The sequence below is a fragment of the Heloderma suspectum genome, chromosome 3 (genome assembly GCF_057233095.1).
Source record: "Heloderma suspectum isolate Gila_16-S chromosome 3, 16-S_ref, whole genome shotgun sequence".
NCBI lineage: Eukaryota > Metazoa > Chordata > Lepidosauria > Squamata > Helodermatidae > Heloderma > Heloderma suspectum.
The window spans coordinates 248876591-248902206 of NC_139460.1; the positions used below are offsets into that span (position 1 = coordinate 248876591).

Below are 25616 nucleotides of genomic sequence, written 5' to 3' on the forward strand. Positions count from 1 at the left end.
AATATTGACTGCACATATCTGTGTGCATGTGGTAACAGGTAACATTTTGAATCCTAACAAGGAGCATGTAATTTTTTTAGCAGATACACAAGGAAACAGCTGTGTAGAAGTACTTACGATTCCCACCGTTGCTATATTTTGCCAAGTTTTCAATTACTAACTGGTCAGCTATATCCAGAATACCATATTCACATCTTTTTTGGGCAGTTACTGCATGAATATTCCTATTAACTCCTTTCACTGTAATCATCACACACTCATTTAGTAAGAGACATTTCAGCTTCTCTGTTGCTGATGTGGACCACTTTCCATCTGGTTCCATAATTCCTGGAATACAGATAAACCTTAAATTCAAATCTAGATATGACAGCATAATCCTATACATAATGACTCAGATGTTCAATGGAACTTACAGGTATGTGTGTATAGGATTCCATTCTGAAATGGAAAAACTGTTTATGTTACTCAATTTTAAATTATCATTAAAAATAATGGAAGGCACCTCTATCAGATCTGAGTACTTTGTACCCCCATCCCTCAAGTGGACTCTTCCCTACCTTCAGAGCACATTTTGCACAGTTTGAGAACACACTTGAGATGAAGAAAAAACTTATTCAAGTAAGAGAGTGAGCTCTTCATGAGTCCTTTTACATTATTAAACTCTTCTTTCCAGGATATTCAAAAGCAGTGTACAGAAAAAATAATAATACAATTACGACTGAAAAGCCAACATGACAATATTATATTTCAAAAATAACACTAATAGCACAGTGAGAGTTAAGGCTATGTAAACATATGTAAGTATACAGAAATATTAAATGGACAGTCTAAAATTCAAATCAGACATTTACTATTTGACAAGTTGCAGCACTGCTGGTTCGCTACCTGCTAGGGAACACTTAAGTATCTGCAAAGGTAGTTCTAAGTAGGGAGCAGTTATAGGTACAAGTCTAGAAAAAGGCAACACTTCCACATTTCCATAGTCTGCATATGCCACTTTCACTTCTGACGAATGAATTCCCAGAACAATAGCACGGTACCAGTTGTCATCACCTAAAAAAAAAATTAAAACTGAGTTTGAGAAGTTAATCATTACATACACAAAGCATCCAACTGCATATTTGAGTTTTGAAGTTTCTCTTAAACTCAAAACCAGTAAGCAACAAAACTCAACTAATGCTTTCCTGACCAGTTAGATTTTCAAAACTTGAGAAGTATGATTTGGAGGCCATGACTCACTAGGCTTCCTTTAGATTATATAAAACTTCCTATTTTATTCTCATCTTTTGGCAACTACCCAAATCAGCTCACTTGTGACTAATTTACATCACAGAAACACACCACTTGGACTGAAGAGAAGTGAGAAGACTGGTGATTAGCAGCATGCTCACCTAATTCCAACCAGGAGCATGCAAATCTCTCCTGAACACAGAAATGCTATTGCAGTACTTCTGTACATGTCTACTGCTCTATTGGAAGAAACTTAAATGAAGATAAAAGCAGCAATAGGGAGGAGTCAGTCATATAATAAAGATCACAGAGACTACAGGAACGAAAGGCCACTCCTCCTTGTAGGCTGGTACCTGTGTGTGAAAATAGCGAAAAGAGGATCAAGTGATCTCTATCTGTGGCTCAAAAAATGGACCAGCTGCTTGAGATCACTGAGAGTCAATTTGCATAATCACTTCAGTTGGTCATTCAGCTACTGAAGCAGTAATGTTTGCCACTTGATAAGCTGGCTGTCACCTTGGTAAGCTACCAAGGATACGGTTTTCTTTTATGCAATTATCACTTCACCCAACGGGGCTATCATGCAATAATTTGGGGTTACTACATTTTAAACACTATTTTGAAATGGCACAATTTTCACCAAGCCAATTATCCCCCTTTCACAGGCTGCAAGCTCTAAAGGATACTATTAAAAAAAAGCCCTCCCCCCACCCCGGTTTTCTAGGTTCATTCTCTTACCTGAAAACCTGGCACAACAGGGTTCACCAACTCTTGGTCTGAAGATGTGATCATTCTGAGAGTTGCAGTAATCTGCAAGTTCAGTCATTAGCTTATGGAGCTTTTGTGCATCCACTAAAACGGAACAGAAATATGTTCTATATACTACCACATATACCCCATCAGAACCTCCCATGACAAAATACGTATTTATAGCATTCAGAAGCAGCTAAACCAACCTTGGTTTCTTGAGTAACATAATATGGATAATGAAGTAGCCGATTTGCAAGTCTAAAGGATTTCCTCTTGAAGTTTGACTTTACAAAATATGCTTATTAGCATTTTCTTTCTTTATCTGTAATAACTCAAGTCCCTGAATTAGAAAGCTTTCAATTCCAGAAATGTATAAACATTTTGCAGTCCTTTGTGCAGACTGCTCTTTGTGCATTTTCAGTACAGATGCAGAGTTACTGTTATCTTCAAATTGAAGTCTAACTAACAATGGCCTGGCTCAAATGCAACAGGAACCCATGGTTTCAGAACAAACTAGGATAAGAAAGCACAGTTTGATTCTTGCTTGTTCTTACTAGCCATAGTTTAAACCTCTTCCACCATTTATTTTGACAGTATCAATCTGCTATTGGGGTCCAAGGGACACCTTTAACTTTTTACCTGGAAAGATATTATTTGATTTCAGAATGACTGCAGTTTAACAAAATTCTTCTATAGTCTAAGAGAAGCACTGAACCCCATGTCATCAGCCTAAACATTACAACAAAAAGACTACTGGAGTTCACTGGATCCCACATTCTCAAAACATGAAACATAAATAACATTTTCAAACAATTTAATTTGAACAGTAAAGGATTAAACTTTGCAATAGTACACCCTTCTACAAGCAGACTCCTAGTGCTGAATACTTGGACTACAACTAACTACTGCATGTTTCTGGCAAACAGTATGTTTAGCTCAATATTCAAGGCAAGAACATTCACCTCCTTCCATCTCTCTGTCACTCTCCCGCCAGGTCACTCCCAGCCCCAATCACACTACTTCCTCCTCCCATGCCACTGGGGGAGGGGAGGGTTTGGGTGATCCAGTTACCCTGCTGCCATCCCCAAGCCTCCACTATTACCAGATAGTGGCATCAGGGTCTACCCTTTGCTTTTTTTCCAGGCAGTTGGGTGCACTTTTAAATGAAGTGCCAGCCTCCTGCCATCTTTTCTCCTAAACACCGTCTCTGGATTTTAGAAAGATGGCAAGTGGCTGGACCATGAAGTGCTTCCAGCCACAGAGAAAAACTATTTAAGGTAGCAATCCTATGGCAGCTAGACAGCCATAGGATATGCTGTTTTCCAGGAACCGGCCTTGGAGCCTGCACTCCGAGATTGGTTCCCGGAGAACTGACCTCCTCCCACTTCCACGCTGCCTTGGAGGCAGCACGGAGAAGCCCCATCCTCTGCACTCGCAAAAGGAGCGCAGAACAGCCAGAAAGGGGCAGGGCTGGGGGCGTTCCGGGACAGGGAGAGCATAGCTGCCTGTACGACATATCCTATGTGTCGTACAGCAGCCTCCTTCCCTGCTCCATGCTCCCGCAGCTCGACAGCTGCAATTGGCTGTCTAGCCAAAAAAGCAGGGCAGGAGAAGCACAGAGGGGACGATCCCCTCCATGCTTCTCTTGCCCTGCTTTGGATAAGCGGTCGCCTCCAAGTTCGGAGGCAGCTGCCTATCTCGATAGGATTGTGCCCTAAGATTTAAAATAAAATAAATTATAGGTATCAGCACTTTGCAGGTGCAGGGAGAGGTGTCTGCAGTTGCAGTGGTGCCACGGGACACCACACTGCTTACCCCTGAATTAGGCTATCAAGTTTACCCTGGAAAAAATAGAAGAGAAAGCAAAACAGAAACCTAAAATGCATAGGTGAAATACTGGGCTCGTAGTAAAAAATGGAACGTGTCCAATATACCCAAGTAACAGAATAAGTTTGTTTTAGAATAGTCTTACAAGGAATACATCACTGTTGCAATTTTGCACTATAAGAATGTGTCAAGATAAAATCAACTTGGAACAGAATTAACCCCCTACGGCAAAATTTACTCCTGGGGTGGAATGGACCTGAGTGCTTTTGTTATATATTTGTACACACAGGAATGTACCATCTGGGAGATGTGGTTTTTTTCCTTTTCAGAAACAGAAAAAACCTAATCCTTTGCTCTTGGAGTGGTATAACCACATAAAAATTGAAGCTATTCTGCAGGAAAAATGTTAAGATTTTCCCTACCCTGTTTTGAGGAGTTGCCGGGGACAGAATGGATCCCAGTTAGCGTAGGGGTTTGGTAGATTCACATTCCCTTTTCTTTCAATAGGGGTAAATCAGACATCTGATAGCTTAGTAAGTTTAATGTAATTTTTTTTTAATTGCAAGGGGAAATTAAAAGGAAAGATAGAACAGGTGAGGAAAGATAGAACACCTCAGGACAACTCACCCAATATCTGAGTACATAGAATATGATGTCACTGAGGTTTGCTAAACAAAAAAGTTTAACAAACATTCCAAAGAGCTGCTGGGGTCCACATCAACCCCGAGTATTAAAAACAGAAGCTTCAAGTTTCCTCCTCACAGGTGCTAAAAAGAGGAGGAGGAAGGGAGGAGCATGAAACCCAAGGCACACTGTAGCTCATTTACACAGCAGGAAAATGTGGTTTCCTGTTATGTCTGGACCAGACCAATATGAAGAACACTTCTGTTGGCACTATGTACTTTTATCCTTACCTCTGACTTCTGTAGGTACAACATAGAAAAAGCCAGGGTGTATCACATCTAATACACGAACAGACACAGTTTCATCAACTGGAAGTTCTGCTGTTGTCCACTTTATGTGTGTAGACATTTCTGTAATATTACACACAAGTGAAAATTCATTCTAAAGCAGAGTACGTAATAGACCTCACGTGGACATCATCTACCATTAGCTTCATAATTCAGTTAGTGTACAATAAAATGGGACCTGATCCCATCAAAGCATGGACACAGTACCCATGGAGGGCCCTGTGTCTGTCACTCATCACTCCTGCATGTATGACGACAGCACAAGGAGTCACTGTAGGAAGGAAACTGTGTTCTGTTGAGCCCTGTAGGAGTCTTCCACGCAAAGGCACTATTGGCCCTAGCGATACAACCACTTCTAAATCCCCCTCTCATTTCCATTTCTTTTTCCAATTAGGTATCTAATGGTCTTATTCTGAATTAAATGCATTTGAGTACCTCTTTAAGTAGGCAAGATAAATTTATAGTAAATGTAAAATCTGGTGCAAGTTGATATTTATCAGCTAACTTTGGACATAGGTACAAAATCCTAAGAACTATCAAAACGTGTGATCTTCGCATCTAGCAGCTACTTTCAGTTCAATAAGTAATGGTGCTTATAAGTTAAATGACAACATGACTTAAAATGCTAGAATACTGGGTCAAGTCATCCTTACTTAAAGACTAGTATTGATGCAAATTGTCAAATAAAGGACACAATATCTGCCACTCGGTCAAGGATTATATTAGATTCAGGCTCTACACCACTTTTTCAGGGGGAGTGTGATCTGATCAATAGAAGGTAGCTTCAGGCCCCACCCCACCCATTATTACTAACTGCAGCAACTTGTGATGTATCTGATGCCACTCAGAGACTGGGTTTGCACAACATGCTAACCCACACTCACTGGCTGAGTGTGGGTTGTCACTGTACCATGAGTTAGCATGTTGTCCGAACCCAGGACATTTTCTGCAGGGTAGCTTGTTAAACATGCAGTGCAACTTATTTTTCCTCCAACAAGCACCTCGAGAGTCCATGGTATGTTGTTGGGTTGTTCAGGGTGATTAACAAACCACACTGCAGAAGATGTCTTTGGTTCAGACAACATGCTAACCCACAGTTCAACAACCCAGGGTTCAATAACAACCGACACTCAACCACTGGGGCTGTTCACATGTCACACTAGCCCATGGTGGGTGACTAGCCAAGCAGGGTGGGTTGTTTGGTGAACATGCGGTTCGCACACCCACCATGGATGCGCTGTCTGCCCGATCGTCCCCCTCCCTCCCCTCATCCACCCTACATTCCATCTTGTCTGCTGCCAAGTCCCCCTTTTCAGCTCCTATCATGCAGGGTCGGGCCCCTTTTTATATTATTTTCCCATTCCTGTTTTTGCGCAAAGATTGGACTGGGACACTTTTCCCCATACTTCCCTGTAACCAGGAAACATGAGCAAATGTGTGTTTTTTAAAATTCCTTTGGTTCCACACTGTTGCCCACGTACACATCAGCACAAAACCGAGGGATACTGGCTTGCCACCCCATGTGTTGTCCTTGCCAAACATACCAGGGTGCAGGCAGGGATAGCCTGTATTTAGTCCCCATTGCAATCGCTGTCTCTGCTTTGCTTCTGTCGGCTGTCAAAAGCAAGGCTGCTTCAGCAATCCCTGAGGTGGTGAGAAACGTCCCTGTTTCTTCTGAAGAGGTGGGGTGCCTGGCCCAGGGAGAGGGTGCCTGGCCCAGGGAGAGGGTGCCTGGCCCAGGGAGAGGGTGCCTGGCCCAGGGTCCCTGTGCTGGGCACCCCTGCTTCTTCAGAATAAATGGGTGCATTTTTAAAATTTCTTCATTCTGATCTTGCACAAGATTGGAATGTAGAAATAAAAAAATATGGAAAGGAGGGATGTGTCCAAGTAGAGGAGCCCTTAGGGTGCTGGGCCACCCTGGCACAAATGGGAAACATGCAGGTAAGTGGGTAATTGAAACCCTTCTCCTTTCCTCCACTTACCTGCACGTTTCCTATACAAGCTGAGGTGGCCCAGCACCCGAAGGGGCTCCTCTACTTGGGCACCCAATCCTCACACTCCCCCTATCCTTCCCATAAACAAAAAAATTCCCCCCAGTTTGGGCAAAAGAACTTTCGCCCAGCTTGACAGTCAAGCTGGGAGAAAGACCTTTCGCCCTAACTAGGGAAAACCTTTCTTTTATGGGAAGTAGGGGGAATATGAGGCCATGAGGGAAGCTCCTTGAGGGGTTCCCCCACACAGCCCCACATTCTCTCCCCCCCTGCTTCCCATTAAAAAAAGATCCCCCCCCCCCAGTTTGGGTGAAAGGTCTTTCTCCTGGCTTGACTGTGTTTCCCCTACAGTCCTTGAGTGGGGCCTTTGATTTGGCCCTCTCATCCCCAAATTTCAGCTAATAAAAAATTGGGGGTGGGGGCCAAATCCGCCCCCACAAGGGCTGTGTTGCCTCAACAGTCCTTGGAGGGCAGCTTGGATTTGGTGCCCCCCCCACACACCGATTTTTGGGAGGGACACTTTTAAAATCCTATGGCAGCCTATGGGGAGATCATTCCTCATAGGCTTCCAATGGATTTTAAAAGTGCTCCTCCTGAAAATCAGATAGGTGGGGGAACCCAACCCCCCACCACGGGTCCTGTTGCCCCAAGGACCCGCGGCAGCAAATGGGATCCCCCGCATCTGATTTTCGGGAGGGAGATTTTGTGGTTGTATTGTTATATTGTGGTTTTAATGTTCTGTATATTTTAAATTGTTTTATTGTGTGTTGCTTGGATTTTATTTTTGTGAACCACCCAGAGAGCTTCGGCTATTGGGCGGTATAGAAATGAAATAAATAAATAAATATAAATAAATAAAATCCAATTGCCCCGTGAAGAAAATTGGGGGGGGGAATCCAGCCCCCCCAACAACTGTTGGGGCAACACCATCCATGGGTCAGTTCTTGGATTTGGCCCCCTGCCCCCCGATTTTTGGCTTTTTAAATTTTCCCAGCCCTGACTGCAATGAAGAGTGTGATCCAAGGCAGGAAGGGGGGGGAACAGTGGGGGTGCCCATAACAGCCCTCCATAGTGCTGTTTAGGCATCACTGGAAGGGCTGTCACAGGCAAGGGGAAGCATGGGCAGCAGCTTGGGCAAGAGTGGCAGGGGTTTCTGTCACTCTTCCTGAGCGGCTCTCTTCCCATTGTCCTTTACCCATGATGAGTTGGCAGATGATATGCCAACCCATCGTGGGTAAAACAACCCCTTCTGCAGACTGTGGGTTCTCACGGTGGGTTGTTTGGGAAAAACAACCCACCCTGAGAAGCACAGTCTGGGTTCAGACAACACACTAACAAACAATGGTTTGGGAAAACAAACTATTGTTGGTTGGCGTATCATGCGAGTATGAGTTAGCATATTGTGTGAACAGCACCTAAAGGTCACTAGAGTGTAAGAGCACCTTTTCAGAGGGCATAAAGACTGTCATAAAGAGTGGAACTTCAAAATCACAAGTCCATGTTTCATTTTTTAAAGTATTTTCTCAAGTTACAGTAAGATGTGTTATTTATTTTATATCCTACCCCCCCCCCCCAAGCCACTCAAGGCATTTAAATGCCACAACAATAAAAGGAATGAACAGCACCCTTCAACAACAGGCTAGTTTATATGCCAAAAGCCTGCCTGTATAAAAACATATTTGCCTGCCAGTGGTAAGAAAACAGAGAGTGGGGCCAACCTAGCCTCCCTCAGAAGGGAGTTCCAGAGCCTAGGAGTGGCCACTGAGAAGGCCCTCTTGCCTTTCATGGCAGTGAAACATGCCTTTAATGACATGTCCCTAATGGCAGTGAAGCTGAGAGAAGGGCCGCCACCAAAGATCTTAAAACCTGCACAGACTTGTATGAGAGAATGTGGTCTTTCTGGGAGCCTGGTCTCAAGTCTTATAGGGCTTTATAAGTCATAATCAGAACTTTGAATTGTGCCTGGAAAAAGACTAGTACCCAGTGAAGCTGAGAGAAGGGCCGCCACCAAAGATCTTAAAACCTGCACAGACTTGTATGAGAGAATGTGGTCTTTCTGGGAGCCTGGTCTCAAGTCTTATAGGGCTTTATAAGTCATAATCAGAACTTTGAATTGTGCCTGGAAAAAGACTAGTACCCAGTGAAGCTGTTGTAACAAGGGAGTCATGTGCTCCCTGTAACTGGCTCTTGTCAACACTCCGGTCACAGCATTCTGGACTGGGTGAAAAGGGTTTACTTTCATAATCGTTATATTACAAGTATTAAGAATTCAACATTGATAAGCATGAAAATGTATAAAAACATTTATGTCTAATTTGAAATGCTGGAACAGGTTAGTGCATTTTTTTTAAGTTCTTGTTTTAACTGGAACTAATCTGGATAGGAAATATTACTCAACCCAAACTCATTCCAATTTTTCACTGGTTGGACTCCCTGATCCTAATGTCCCATAAAATAAATCTTGCAAGGAATCATCGATGTGCACATTTTAAAATGAATTCCGGGAAAATGAAAAGCTATTATATTCAGATCCACTATCTCAACACATGTGAAAGGTACATGGGCAAGAAAAAAGGTGTGCTAATTGTCAGAGGACTTTCTTCAACTGGAAGGCAAGTTACAAAATCTAAATTTCTATGTTAATTATAAGTTCTATTTCCCTCCATTCCAATTTTGGCAAGAGGCAAGAACTTGCTCCTGGCCACTTTAAAACAAAAGGCTAAGACTCAGGCACAACATTGCTATAGAACTAAAAATAAGTGTGTGTATGTAGACATATAATCTGCAAGTATCAGAGCAGATACAGAATAAATATGAAGGCACTAATAGGTGTACTAGATAATGTGCTTACCTCATCATCAAGCAATTGTGTACTTTCGACTGCTGCAAGTGCTACAATTTGGACTATGAATTACTGGTTACAACTTGAATTTATGGATGAAAGTTATGCTCCAGAAGGTTTTTCGAATAGTACCACTAAAGGCATGTTCAAGGATGTATAAGTGAAGTACCTTCTTGTGTGTTACTCTGGTTTTCAACAGCAATTTAGCTTATAGAAGCCAAATAAAGGTGTCATATTGTGATGAATAACTGAAGTGGACACCTAGAATGATTTTGCATTTATCAGTACCTCTAGATTTGGTCCTTGTTACATACAGAAATAACAAAAAAAGCCACAATAATAGCCACAGGAAATTTAGTGCCTTACATTACCAGATGATACATTTAACCTTTGAAGAGACACAATACAGACTGTTTTGTGGTGTTGTTTTGAAGTTATACATTATACATGTGGTATAAACAGTGATAAACTAAAACTGTAAGAAAAGATTTTCATCAGATTATTATAGTCTATCTCCATAATAAAAGAGAATATGTGTCTGTCAGTACCATAATGCCATGACCATGAAACCTAGACAACTGAAACTTGGCATGTATACTATGTGTACCTTGGCATGCATACTGTGCACCTTGGGATTATTTTGTTTGTAAAACGCCTTAGTTTATTTTAATGTGTCTGTTTGAAGCCTGCATTACCATCTTCAGTCACTAGGCAGCAGGTTTCTCCAAGCAGCCCATAGCTGTAGATACAGTTTGAAGCCAGGGAGTAGTTTGAGAGTTATACAGCTTTCTCCTCCCTTCTGGTAGGGCAACCCCTTCAGGGAAACAGAGTGGACATATTCCACCCTTAGGGAGCTATAGGGGGCACCATGGCAGTGTGCATGGCTTCACTTAGATGGGGAGGGCAAAATGTGACCAACTCTGACAGCTGCATAAATCTGTTTGAACATTTTGCTTATCAAATTAAGGGCTATTCAATCCATGTAAAGCTGGATTCATGCTAGTTAGTTTATAAAAGATCACTTACTCACCTTTCCAATATTGAAATGTTTTATAAAAGCTGCCTGTTTGCCATTACTTTGGCCAAAATTCTGTATGCTTATTCTATGTAATTCCAAAACAAGCAAGAGGAAACAACTTGATTCTCTGAACTTTAAAATATAAGTTTAAGACTCACATATAACTTTTCTTGGGTGCTAAACTACTGTGAGGGATCAGGGCATGTAATATTCTAAAAGTAGATTACACACAGATTACAGAAATATTTTTAATGTTTTTAATTAAAACATCAATTTTGTTACTTTCTTGTTGTTTGGCCGATATACAAATAAATGAAACAGACTTCTTACATGGTTTCCTGTGACGGGGACAATTATTCAAGGATACTGGAATTTGTGATGTTTACTTTCTATTTCGAGATCTGTATTGTTATTGAAGTACATTATTACTCTGGTTCCTTCAGCTTTAACTACCAAGAACCACCAAGTTTCATTCTTATTTCCATCAACATAACATTTAGGGTGCAATCCTATGGGGATAGGCAGCTGCATCTGAAGTTGGAGGCCGCCTATCCAATGCAGGGCAGGAGAAGCACCGAGGGGATTGTCCCCTCTGTACTTCTCCTGCCCTGCATTTGAGGCTAGACAGCTGATTTCAGCTGTCTAGCTATGGGAAGGTGGAGCGGGGGAGGAGGCTGCCGGGACAACACATAGGATGTGTTGTCCCAGCATTTCTGCCTTCCCTGCCCCAGAACACCCCACTTTGGTTGCTCTGCGCTCCTCTTCGGAGCACAGAGCTGTTCCACACTGCCCGCGAGGCAGGGCAAAAGGTCGGTTCTCTGGGAACTGACCTCAGAGCACGGGCCCAGAGGTTGGGACCCAGAAAACCAGATACCCTATGGCCGTCTAGCCGCTGACTAGTGGCCACAGGATCGCTCCCTTACCAATGCATGCCAATAAAATGCCCAAACATGCCTAGCGACCCAATAATATGACATTTGCTGGATAACACATTCAGTACCACAGCAATTGTATCCAAACCTTAAAAGAATAGACAATCCTTATGTGCATTCTCATACCATTCAAAAAATTTGCAATATTAATTACCTTGGAAGTAACTGGTTGTCAATTCACCAGGTGGCATAACATGATCTGAGTGCATTTCCTTTTTTAAAGCCAAATGTTCATTAATTAAAATTTCACTGATCATTTTGGGACTGCTAGTGGAATTATCAATAAGCTCTACTTCAGCGCCATTTGCAGTTAAAGAAACAACTTTGGCCTGAAGCTTCTTTCCAGTTGTGTACATCTGAAGTGTTGCTGTAGCTTCTGGAGTCCATTCCTTATTTATGGGCCTTACACCTGAGGGGCAAAAGCATTTAAGCAGCCTTCAGTTACACTTCAGACAATGTGCTTGAGGTCACTAAGGGTACGATTATCCACACACTTACTACGGAGTAAGTCCCACTGAGTTTAGTGGGACTTACTTCTAATAAATATCAGTAGGACTGCACTTCTCAAAGCATTACAAAATTCGTAAGAATCTGGTATCACAACTGAAGCAGTTACCTAAATTTCCAGGCCATGATTGGCTTTGCAGGACTTACGAGCTGGCCTCAGAACTGTATACAGCTCTTGTATACATATGTGTACCCAAAGCTTTATCTCCTGAACACAGTGATAAAGATGCTTTAGGAGCCACAACACATCTCATCCCACAGCAACAAATGTACCATTCAAACCCTCTCAAGGCCACTGATAGGTGAGACTCTAGCAACATTCCCCAACCTGGTGCCCTCCAGATGTAATGAACTGGCATGGCCAATGGTCAGCAATTGTGGGAATTGTAGCCCAAATCATTTGGAGGGCACCAGGTTGGGGAAAGCTGGATTACAGGATCACCTGCTTAGTTCAAGCAAAGCTGTGCCCTGAAAATGGTGAAGATTTATGGAGGGGGCACAGGTGATCAAGAATGGAGGAGGGAGAGTGAGTTGTTGAAAGACTGGAACTGCCATAGAAGGTAAAAGGTGGAAACAAAACCGTCAGGAACAAGCATCTTTTCATTCTTGACTCTACTGGGCAAAACTTAAGTATTTCACTCTCTGCTCTGGCATTTGCTATGTTACTTTGCACTACATAATTTAGACTCAAAGAAAACCTATGAGATACAATAGTATGATTGGAACATGGCAGGTCACTTGGTAGAATTCATAACCAAGTAAAGTTTTGAACCCAGTTTTACATCCGAGTCCAACTCTCCAATCACTTCACCACATTGGATCTCACTGATGACAGGATATCAGATTCTGCTTGGCTAAAACTTAAAAGTTCTTTATATATTAAAGCTTCCATATGTCAATTTTTTCCGGTACATGGAGAGAATAATGTAATTTTGTATCAGGCCAGAAGGCCAACACACTGTATTTTTATCATTAAACCTATAATCATACCACAGTCTTTTGTGTTGCAACTGTACTGGATTGACAAAATGCAAAAGGACACAACTGGGCAGAAATCTGGAAATCACTGAGCCAAACCAGGGAAACTTTTCAGGCCAGGGAGACCAAAAAGGAAGGCTAGATTAAAAGGTGCAGAAGTCATACGAAGAGCATGCTCTGATTTGAAGGGAGCAGGGAATGTTTTTGTACAGACCTTTACCACAGGAACCACAATTTACCTTGGTTGGTCTTTTTCAGATATGATTTAAGACAATTTAAGACATTTAAGACAATTCACAGACAAGAATAAAGAGAGCTTCAGTATTTATCCCAGGCTATGAATGATCACTGCCTTGATGAGGTGAAGGGGCTTGCATAACTCAGTGAAGCCATAAGCTATGCCGTGCAGGGCCACCCAAGACGGACAGGTCATGGCGGAGAGTTCTGACAAAACGTGGTCCACTGGAGAAGGAAATGGCAACCCACTCCAGTATTCTTGCCAAGAAAACCCCATGGAATGTACCACAAGGCTAAAAGATATGACGCCGGAAGATGAGCCTCTCAGGTCGGAAGGTGTCCAATGTACTACTGGGGAAGAGCATAGGGAATTTCCAAGTAGCGCCAGAAAGAGTGAAGCGGCTGAGCCAAAGCCGAAAGGACATTCAGCTGTGGATGTGTCTGGTGGTGAAAATAAAGTCTGATGCTGTAAAGAACAATATTGTTTAGGAATCTGGAAGGTAAGATCAGTGAATCAAGGTAAGCTGGGGGTGGTCAAACATGAGATGGCAAGATTGAACATCGACATCTTGGGAATCAGCGAACTAAAATGGACAGGCATGGGCGAATTTAATTCAGGTGACCATTATAGCTACTACTATGGGCAAGAATCCCTTAGAAGAAATGGAGCAGCACTCATAGTCAACAAAAGGGTGGGAAAAGAAGTACTGGGGTACAATCTCAAAAATGACAGAATGATCTCCAAGGCAAACCATTCAACATCACAGTAATTCAAGTCTATGCCCCAACCACTGAGGCCGAAGAAGCTGAGGTTGATCGGTTCTATGAAGACCTACAACACCTTCTAGAACTAACACCAAAAAAAGATGTCCTCTTCATCATAGGAGATTGGAATGCTAAAGTAGGAACTCAAGAAATCACCGGGATAACAGGCAAGCATGGCCTTGGTGTACAAAATGAAGCAGGACAAAGGCTAATAGAGTTTTGCCAAGAGAACATGCTGATCATAGCAAACACTCTTCTCCAACAGCACAAGAGGCGACTCTACACATGGACATCACCAGATGGTCAATATCGAAAACAGATTGATTATGTACTTTGCAGCCAAAGATGGAGAAGCTCTATACAGTCAATAAAAACAAGACCTGGAGCTCACTGTGGCTCAGATCATGAGCTGCTTCTTGCAAAATTTTGGCTTAAATTGAAGAACGTCGGGAAAACCACTACACCATTCAGGTATAACCTAAATCATATCCCTTATGAATACACAGTGGAGGTGAGGAATAGATTTCAGGGATTAGATCTGATAGACAGAGTGCCTGAGGAACTATGGATGGAGGTCCATAACATTGTTCAGGAGGCAGCAACGAAATCCATCCCAAAGAAAAAGAAACGCAAGAATGCCAAGTGGCTGTCTGATGAGGCTTTACAAGTAGCTGAGGAAAGAAGGGAAGCGAAAAGCAAGGGAGAAAGGGGAAGATCTATCCAACTGAATGCAGAGTTCCAGAGAATAGCAAGGAGAGACAAGAAGGTCTTCTTAAATGAACAATGCAAAGAAAATGAGGAAAACAATAGAATGGGAAAGACTAGAGATCTTTTCAAGAAAATCAGAGATCTCAAGGGAACGTTTTGTGCAAAGACAGGCATGATAAAGGACAAAGAAGGCAGGGTCCTAACAGAAGCAGATGAGATTAAGAAGAGGTGGAAAGAATACACAGAAGAACTATACAGGAAAGATCTGAATGTCCCTGATAGCCATGATAGTGCGGTCACTGAACTTGAGCCGGACATCCTCGAGAGTGAAGTCAAGTGGGCCTTAGGAAGCATTACTAACAACAAAGCTAGTGGAGATGACAGTATTCCTGAGCTATTTAAAATCCTAAAAGATGATGCTGTTAAAGTGCTGCACTAAATATGCCAACGCATTTGGAACACTCAACAGTGGCCACAAGACTGGAAAAGGTCAGTTTACATTCCAATTCCAAAGAAGGGCAACGCCAAAGTGTTCAAACTACCGCACAATTGCACTCATTTCACATGCCAGCAAGGTGATGCTCAAAATCCTACAAGCTAGGCTTCAGCAGCATGTGAACCGAGAACTACCGGAAGTACAAGCTGGGTTTCGAAGAGGCAGAGGAACTAGAGACCAAACCGCCAACATTCGCTGGATCATGGAGAAAGCAAGAGAAGTCCAGAAAAATGTCTATTTCTGCTTCACTGACTACGCTAAAGCCTTTGATTGTGTGGATCACAACAAACTGTGGCAAATTCTGAAAGAGATGGGAGTACCAGACCACATTACCTGTCTCCTGAGAAACCTGTTCAAGGGTCAAGAAGCAACAGTAAGAACCGGACATGGAACAAACGATTGGTTCAAAATTGGGAAAGGAGTACAACAAGGCTGTATATTGTCGCCCTGCTTATTTAATTTATATACAGAGTACATCATGAGAAACGCCAGGTTGGATGAATCATAGGTCGGAATTAAGATTGCCGGGAGAATTATCAACAACCTCAGGTACACAGACAATACCACCTTAATGGCAGAAAGCGAAGAGGATCTAAAGAGCCTTTTGTTGAGGGTGAAAGTGGAGAGTGCAAAAGCTGGTTTGAAACTCAACATTAAAAAAACGAAGATCATGGCATCTGGCCCCATCACTTCCTGGCATATAGAAGGGGAAGAAATGGAAGCAGTGACAGATTTTACTTTCTTGGGCTCCAAGATCACCGCAGACGGTGACTGTAGCCATGAAATTAAAAGACGCTTGCTCCTTGGGAGGAAAGCTATGGCACACCTAGACAGCATAGTAAGAAGCAGAGACATCACCTTGCCGACAAAGGTCCGTCCAATCAAAGCTATGGTTTTCCAAGTAGTAATGTATGGCTGTGAGAGCTGGACTATAAGGAAGGCTGAGAGCTGAAGAATTGATGCTTTCGAACTGTGGTGCTGGAGAAGACTCTTACGAGTCCCCTGGACTGCAAGGAGGTCAAATCAGTCCATCCTAAAGGAAATCAAACCCTGACTGCTCATTGGAAGGACAGATACTGAAGCTCAAATATTTTGGCCACCAAATGCGAAGAGAAAACTCCCTGGAAAAGACCCTGATGCTGGGAAAGATTGAAGGCAAAAGGAGAAGGGGATGGCAGAGGATGAGATGGCTAGATAGCATCACTGATGCAATGAATATGAACTTGAGCACACTCCGGGAGAGAGTGGAGGACAGGAAGGCCTGGCGTGCTATGGTCCATGGGGTCACGAAGAGTCAGACACGACTTAACAACTGAACAACAACAACAACAATGAATGACTAATGGATTCTGCCATACTTATCTTACACTACTACAGCATTTTGGAATGGCTTTATGTTTTCCAACTCCTATTCTCTAAGAGCTTTTCTACTTGAGGCATTTACTGTGTGCTCGTTGTTTCCTATTCACAGTTGTTGTCATTTAAATAACCCGTAAATGTGACCTTTCAGTTTTGCTTCTGTTTTTAAACAGAACTTTTGGTGATTTTTTTTTTTTTTAAAGAGCGGGGAAAATGCACTATTATTTAAAGAAAATGAAAGAAAATGCTATTTCCACTTCTGTATTTGTGCTATTCTGCTATACCACAGTGCCATCTAGAGGTTATGTATTTACTTATTTCATGTACAGTACTGTGCAAAAGTCTTAGGCCACCGTTAGATTTGTTATTTTAACAATGGTATAATGACCATATATAATTATTTCTCATTCTCTTCATTAGAATACAACCAGAAAATACAGGAAATTTGGATGCAGTATTCAACAATAGAAAGAAAATCAGAAAAAATAGCTTCCATAGGCTAAAGTGGCAAGTATTTAGTGTGACCTCCCCTTACACTAGAGTAACAGCAGGCGCCTGGCCAGGAACGGTCTGTATGGAAGGGTAGCAGCCAAGGAACCACTTTTGCAGAAGGGGAACAGGGTGAAAAGGCTAAGATATGCTAAAGCATATCTTACAAAGACTGGAATGAGGATCAGTGGAAAAGAGTATTATGGAGTGATGAATCCAAGTTTGAAATTTTGGGGTCCAATCGTCGACATTATGTGAGAAGAAGAGTTGGAGAGAAAAGGACGAATGAGTGCTCACGGCCTTCAGTAAAACATGGTGGAGGGTCTGTCCTGGTTTGGGGCTGCATTTCTGCCAGTGGTGTTGGCAATCTTGTCCGTATTGATGGGATCATGAATGCTGAAAAGTACAGACAGGTTTTAATTCATCATGCCATTCCTTCTGGAAAGTGCCTGATTGGGAATGGTTTCATTTATATGATGATGGTCCCCAGCACACTGCTGATGCAGTGAAGTATTTAGCGAGGAAAACAGCTGATAAAACACTGACAGTCATGGACTGGCCTCCACAGAGTCCAGACCTGAATATTATAGAGGCAGTATGGGATCACCTGGACAGAGAAAGAAATAAAAGACAACCTACATCTAAAGAAGAACTCTGGGAAGTGCTGAAAAGAGACTGGTATAATATACCAGAAGATTACTTCAGGAAACTTCAGGCCAGTCTCCCCAAAAGAGTTCAAGATGTGCTTAGAGCCAAGGAAGGTCACACTAAATACTGACTTTTGCCTGTACCTATTTCCTGTATTTTCTGTTTGTATCTTAATAGAGACCAAAAAATAATTATGGATGGTCATTAAAACTCTGCTGAAACAACAAAGCTGGTGGTGGCCTAAGACTTTTGCACAGTACTGTATATCCCGCCGTTTTTTCCTCCAAGTAACCCAAAGCGGTGTACATAAGTAATCCTCCTCCTCTCCATTTTATCCTCATAACAACCACCCTGTGAAGGAGGTTGGCCTGAGAGTCTGTGACTGGCCCAAAGTCACCCAGTAAGCTTCCATGGCCAAGTGAGCGGGGACTAGAACCCGGGTCTCCCAGCTCCCAGTCCAACACTCGAACCACTACACCATACTGGCTCTCTTATGTAGTGCAAAAGCAGGAAAGGAAATGCTCTTTGTGTAGTGCTAGGATCTCAGTTCTGCGATGAAACCCTAAGTAGATACAGCAGATTAACAGCCTTGTATAGAAAAAGTACATAACGAATTGAGATTTTGGAACTCCAGTTCAGAAATATGAAACAGGGGGGTTTGAGGATCAGTTAACTCTTAGTGCAAGTTGCTACACCCCTAAACCATGTTCACTTTCAAGCTCAGTTAAAAATTATTTATTTACAGTGCAACTTCCTATTTTACTTGCAGATCAAGATATTTTCTTACTACTGAAGTAAGAGAACTTGTTACCTGATAGCCAACATCTGACTGCCTGAAACGGGAGTTTCGTAAACGTAGATGAAATCTGTCTAACCTTATCCAGAGTAACCTCTTGACAGTTTCCATAATCCACAAACTGAACTTTAAAGGCTCCAAATGAAGTGGCATCTTTTACCAAGGCACGATACCATCTACCATCACCTAAAATAAAGAAGAGCACAAAAAACTTGTGTTATCCAGGAAGTATACAAATTTACTTTCTCTTCAGAAATGGTAATTCAATCTTTTTCTTCATGTCTTATTTCAGTGTACAGAAATATTAATGCAGATTCATACTTTCCTTCTATTTCACAGCAATGCCACTTTCAGCTAGACACTGAAGTTGCTCTGTTGTAATGCAAAGGTACTAATAGCCTATCCAGAGAAATGAAAGAAAAAAAAACCCAACACGTTCCACATGAAGATCAACCTTCTGCTCATGCAAGGAAATTCTGTAGTACTATTTTACTGTTGTTTTATTTGATTAATCTAAATTAGGCACATTCAGCTGTACACTGGAATTAAAAATTTGCAGTTAAGATGAAAATGATGTATGAAATCCTAACCTTACGAATACTCAAGACTTCACACAGGCACCTCAAACATCTCTCATTGGTTTAGTATGACAAATTTAATAGATTACTAGGCTGTTGAATTTTCTACAACACATCACTGCAATATAGAAGATAATAAGCAAGAGGAAGCAAGTTTACTTACCAGAGAAATAAGCACAGCACAGCTCCCCTTTTTTTACTTTGGAAACGCTAGGACCTGTTGTCTGGCAGAATTCTGCTAAAGATATATTGAGTTCTTTTAGAGCATTCAAGTCTGCAAAAGTAAGATTGAAGTACTGTACTGTCAATCACTCCTTGGAGGTAGTAAAGTAGTCATCAAAAGTTAATCAGAGTAATATAGTGGTCTTCCATCCAATCTGTGGCTTAAAACAGTTAAAATCTCACACTTCCTAAACAGCTATTATGGGGAAATTCTGTCAAGGAGCACCGCTATTACTACATAGCCTTATGACATGAGGTTTGAGGAAGTTAACAGTTACAGTACTGATTTTGAAAATAGGTTCAACATACAACTAGAAAGTAACAAGTCAGTAGGCAGCTAAAATTTTCATTCTATTTGCATTCCCCTATTTTCTTGTTCCCAGTAGTAATGTATGGCTGTGAGAGCAGGACTATAAGGAAGGCTGAGCGCCGAAGAATTGATGCTTTCGAACTGTGGTGCTGGAGAAGACTCTTACGAGTCCCCTGGACTGCAAGGAGGTCAAATCAGTCCATCCTAAAGGAAATCAACCCTGAGTGCTCATTGGAAGGACAGATACTGAAGCTGAAGCTGAAATATTTTGGCCACCTAATGCAAAGAGAAAACTCTCTGGAAGAGACCCTGATGCTGGGAAAGACTGAAGGCAAAAGGAGAAGGGGACGGCAGAGGATGCGATGGCTAGATAGCATCACCAATGCAATGAATATGAACTTGAGCACGCTCCGGGAGAGAGCGCAGACAGGAAGGCCTGGCGTGCTATGGTCCATGGGGTCACGAAGAGTCGGACACGACTGAACGACTGAACAAATTTTCTTGTATTTACCATTTTAAGAAAAAAATACAAAGACATAAATAAGTATGCTAAAAGAACACTCTCTCAATCTTTTCTACCTCTAAACAGAATGTAAGAGAAAGCCAATTGCTTGCATAAACTGCTGGGTGAGTGAAACACAAGCAATTGGGCAAGAGTCAGGTTTCCCACTCATGTTTGCCTGAGCAACTCAGTAGGCATGAAAGCGACAGGCCAAGTCCAGGGGCTCGGGCTGCAATGGATCTGTAAATTGCTGAAATGCAATACTAATGTATAAGAAATAGAATACTCAGAGAGGGGGGAAAAAAGGATGTACCGTCACTGTTTAACAACTGGCAATAGAACTCGCTGGGGTTGTGCAGCACACACACCATGACATTTACCACCTGTTTAGGGGTTAACGTGATGCAGGACCAATCAATTCTGTCTTGCTTTTGACCTGTAGGAAAAAACAAGGAAGTCTGAATAACCACTACAGTTTTGTTTGTTCAATGATCATTCTGGTGTTATATTAATAGACTGAGTAGTCCCAACAAATATATTACTCTATTGTTTTTTGTTTAGCAGTTGCAGCCTCTAAACTAACTTTCAAAGGAAGATTTGGTTAGAAGTTGTGCTAGTATTCTAGGTTCAGTGTAATGAAGACATGAACTATGTAAAATTTGATGTTTCTATAGTAATACTAGTAACGTGTATTCAAGCAAAAAGGATGGCTTAGCCCTGTCCCTAAACCTCAGTCTTCACTGACTTACTGTAAAAAACACACTAAGGAAATAGTATGAAGCCAGCTTCTCAAGCACTTACCACTCACTTTTTGCGGTGTTCCCATGCTTGTTTCAAGCATTGTCAAGACAGTGGAGGCTTCTTCCGTTGCAAAACCTGATTCTAAAAGGTATTTAGACACATTTTGTGCTGGAATCACTGATTCATCTGTAATTTTGACTACAAAAGTCTTCTCCTTCTTATCCATTACTTTTATGGTGACCACTTTATTTTGCATCAGCTGCTTCATGACAGAAGTTGCTTTTGTGGACCAGGTTCCAGATACTGGCTTCACACCTTAAAACAAAACAGATGATTTTTTATTCTTCACCCTTTTAAAAGCTAGATCTCGTTTTTCCACAGCTGTAGATACCTTATAAACAGCAATATAGCAACTTTCCAACATTTTAAAGTTCCCATTATCTTTTGAGATATTTGGATTCCCACCATCCTGTCATATATCTCACATACGCACACATACAAAATAATAAACATCTTTTTAAAATGTCAAAAACTGCTTCATCTGTCTAAGCAGTGCTGACCCAAGACAGTTTGCAACCTTTAGTGAAATACCAATCCCCCCACCCCACCCCATGTTTTGCCCTTCCTACTGCTATGCTCCAAGCTTGCAGGAGGTTCCAGGTCAGTATGCTCAGAGTGCATACAGGTCTGCACCATCACTAGCATGATTAGGTCAGTGACATTCCTTACTCCAAGGCAGGTGGATTGCACTTTAGGACTGCAGCCTATCCAGACTTAGTTCATGGTAAAGCAGCAATAATTTTAATCACAGTCTCTCCCAAGCTCATCTTCCCTGCTCTACATCTGGACTGGTGAACCCCACTGTTGCATGGTCCACTCACTTACCAAAATGTGGACAAGTGAATGAGTGAGCAGGCAGCTGGCCTGGGCAACTGCCATGATGCACTGCTGCCTCTTCTCTTTCCGAGCCAATAGGAGATGAAACTGTACATACTCAATTTTAAATGAGATAGTAAGCTAACCAGAGTTTAGGACACATGGGACTCCTACACATGAGCATCCACCTGAAAACATGGATTTTGCAATCCTGGGCATAGTGGTGCTTGCAGTTGCAGGCTCAGTATCTTCTATCCCTTAAAGTGACTTCAAATCTATCCAGCACAGCCTGCTTCATCCTTGTGCTCAGGCTGGGTTGGTATTTAAGTCTGAAAGTTGCAGCTGGCACAGGATTCTGTGGCACAGTTCCTATTCCCATCTTGATATCCTACTGGCTATAGCATCTATTGGTTTAATAGCTGGGATAGCCAGCAGGATAGCCTGTACTAAGATATTCCTTCTACCTTGGTTACCTACATTCCTACTGACCGGATCCAAGAGAAAATGGGTTTCCCGGAGTGAGGCTACACTTACTGATGCAGCTACAATATATATGCAAGCTAGTGTGACAGCCAGTGTGGTGTAGTGGTTAGTGTGTTGGACTAAGACGCAGGAGATCTGGGATCTAGTCTCCACTTGGCCATGACGCTCACTGGGCCGGTCACTGACTCTCAGCCTAATCTACCCCACAGGGTTGTTGTGAGGATAAAATGGAGAGGAGAACCATATAAGCTGCCTTGGGTTCCTTGCAAGAAAAAAAGAAGGCAGGATACAAATGTAATAAATAAATAAATAAATAAACCTTAAACTGACGCAAACTTGAATGAGAAGAGAAAATAAAGAGAAACATCAAAGAAAAGCAAGGACAGAATCCTTCAATAAGTGGAAAAAGCATCACTGTACCTGCTATTCTCAATTCGTATTTATTCACTTAGTTTCATACCTGCTAGGGTACATTTTATAGCTTGCACTGGTAGTTCCACTAATTTTGGAATGATTGGTCGAAGTTTACTTAACTGAAGAACTTCAAAGTTTCCATAGTCTACATAGCCTATTAGAACAGTTTTCTCAGAAACGTAGGACAAAACTGATGCACGGTACCACTGGTTGTCTTCTGGAAAAGAAAAATATATTTGTCACATATACATCATCTTTATTAACAGCTTAGTCTTACAGTTTGACTTTTACTGCAATTGTGCAAGCACTGGCTTTCATTACTGCAGTAAAAGTCACATCTAATACAAGTCAAGCAGAATAGAGTTGTCTGGTTCTTCCCTACACAACTTTATGCACTGTGACCTGGTTCACACCATCAAAATAAGCCACGGTGGCTTATTTAAAACACAGCATGTACAGGACACAATTTCCATAATCGTCGTGTTGCTTGGGCGTCGTGTTGCCCAAGCCTGGGCAGCATGGCCTGTTGGAGGGGGAAACAACCCCCAAATAACCCAGCAGGCCATGGTGGCTTATTTTGATCCTGCAAACTGACCCGCTACTTAAAAAATTCATCATGGGCACAGATATGCAGTGACCTTCCCAGTGTCATAGGGTCCCAGTTCAGGGCCAACAGGGATTCTACTGCCTCTGTAGGCTGTGCATTAACTGCCCTTGGGTGGTCAACTGTACTAAGAGAGATGCTAGGATGATGTCAGCTCAGCAGTACCAATAACCACCTAATTAAGGTTTTGATGAATCAACTGATAAGCCAAAGATCAGCTGCAAAATGCTGCAATTTAATATAACTGCAAGACATATCCCAGTTGGCCAATAAAAAGCAAGTATATAAAATCCACTGGAGATCTGAGACTCAATTCTCTGAATATAGCTAAAGATGGTGGGAAGCCGCCGGTACATACATTGTAAATCAACACAGAAACTGAACTGAAAGCTCATTCTCCATGATAAATCTACAGTGCACACCAATGATGTCTTTAATTAGTTCAGTCTTGGAAGACTTAACTTTATACAGACACAAGTCTATATTGAGAAGATATCCATGAAGTGCCTCCCTCCCCCAAAACTCTATTTAGTCATTATTCATCTTTACCTCTCTGCTGCCTTCAGTTCTGTTGATCACGCTTCTCTCCTGCTTATCCCCTTTTATGTCCAAGTTCTTTTAATGTTTTCATAGGGGGAAGCTCTTTGTCTGCTTTCTCTTTCTCTCTCAGAATTCTTCACAGATCTTCACAGTGCATTTGGGGAATCTAGTTGGCCCTTTGCTCATCTCTCTACACATTGTACCCTGATGACTTCATCAACGCCCAGGTTATACAGTATATGCTGATAAGATCCTGATCTAGCATCTACTTCAGAATATACTCCTTTTATCCAATTCCATATCTCCAACTGCCTGCAATTCCTATTTGGATACTTCACTGTCTCAACTTCCTCTCAAGCCCACCTCTCCTCACACATTCTCCTTGTCCACTGACAGTGTTACCATCCACCCCGTTGAACAACCACGAAGTCTTGGCTTGATTTGACTCCTATCTCTGATTGTATCCCATATTCAGTATGTTACGCTTTGCAAAGCTGCAAAAATATGGCCTTTCCTTTCTTTCTCTTTAGCCAAAACTCTAGTTCACACCCTAGTCATCTCTTTCTTTGACTGAGGCAACTTTCTTCTCTCTGGTCTTTTGTTGCCTCATCTTGGTACCATCACCACTACCTAGTGCACTGCTGTCAAATTTTTTCACCTCTCGTCACATCACACACCTCATTAGATCCTTATACAGGTTTCTTGTCCATTACCAGAGTTGGCAAAAGTTCCTCATCCTTACCTTCAAAGCCCTCCATAGTCCTGTCCCATTATTGCTCTGATCTTATATCCCTGATATATCCATACCTATGACTATCACTCCTCTAACTCCGCTTTCAGCTCCTTCATGCAAAGACAGGCAAGAGCCATCTCTCTTGCCTCTCTCTGCATGAAAAAAATCTCTGTGCAGAGGGAAGCAGGAAATCACTCCCACCTCTCTCTGCACAGAGTCTTTCCATGCAGGGCTCACTTCAGAATCATCCAGTACCGGGGCCTGAGTTGGAATGCAATCCCTGGGGCTAAACAGTTCCCCACCCCTGAATTAAGAGAAAAGCCAAAACTCAATAGTAGACATGGCTTGCATGCAAAAGGTCCCAAGTTCAATCCCTGGCATCTCTAGGTCAGGCAGGAAAATACTTCTTGCCAAAATCTTAGGAAGCTGCTGCCAATTAATGAAGACAATCCTGAGCTAGTTAGACCAATGGTCTGACCTGATATAAGGAAGCATCTTATGTTCCCATCTTTTCCATGAAGTCTTCTGCATAAATTACTAGTTCTTATGCCCTACTCTAAACTTAGTATGTGTAACTGAAAGAGTTGTATATTTTCTCTTGTTTACTACTCCCCCTTCCTTTGTTTCCCATGTTGAACTTTAGACTGTAAGCTCTTCAGGGCAAGGACCTGTTCTCTACAAAAGTGCCATGCACACTGATGGTGCTCTATTAGTAACAATGATAAGTAATGGTAACGATAATAAACAAGGCATCCAGGCAGTTTCGCTTTCCCCGTACCTGTAAACTGGGCACAGCACATGTCTCCTACTGCTGGACAGAAATCTGTAGTAGTAGAGATTTTATCACAGTATTCACGCAGGGAAACTTGAAGCTCAGAAAGTTTGCCTGACAATGTAAGTATTTATGTGAAAATTATGTTACATAATAAAACCAAAATATTGTCTCAAAAGCACAGTGGGAAATATAAAGTGCAGAAGTTCTTTGCTTTTCAAATGTTCATTAGATTCCTGAGACGTTCAGCTGTCATTTGAAAGCAGCTTTAGTCCTTCGATGTTACACAGGAAAGCC

At 42.0% G+C, this 25616-nt stretch overlaps 1 protein-coding gene across 10 annotated transcripts in view; it reads right to left on the reverse strand.

The window, feature by feature from the left end:
* Positions 1-25616, reverse strand: part of TDRD1 (tudor domain containing 1) — a 56592-nt gene that overhangs the window by 2776 nt on the left and 28200 nt on the right. For all 10 annotated transcript variants that reach the window (XM_084846158.1, XM_084846150.1, XM_084846159.1 and 7 more), the window contains 11 exons: positions 25326-25433; positions 22717-22887; positions 20958-21212; positions 20470-20592; positions 19286-19396; positions 18560-18730; positions 11716-11970; positions 4722-4841; positions 1969-2082; positions 886-1053; positions 118-327 (listed from right to left, as the gene is read on the reverse strand). In XM_084846158.1, coding sequence (XP_084702284.1) covers positions 118-327; positions 886-1053; positions 1969-2082; positions 4722-4841; positions 11716-11970; positions 18560-18730; positions 19286-19396; positions 20470-20592; positions 20958-21212; positions 22717-22887; positions 25326-25433 — 1806 coding nt within the window. The remainder of the gene's footprint in view (positions 1-117; positions 328-885; positions 1054-1968; positions 2083-4721; positions 4842-11715; positions 11971-18559; positions 18731-19285; positions 19397-20469; positions 20593-20957; positions 21213-22716; positions 22888-25325; positions 25434-25616) is intronic.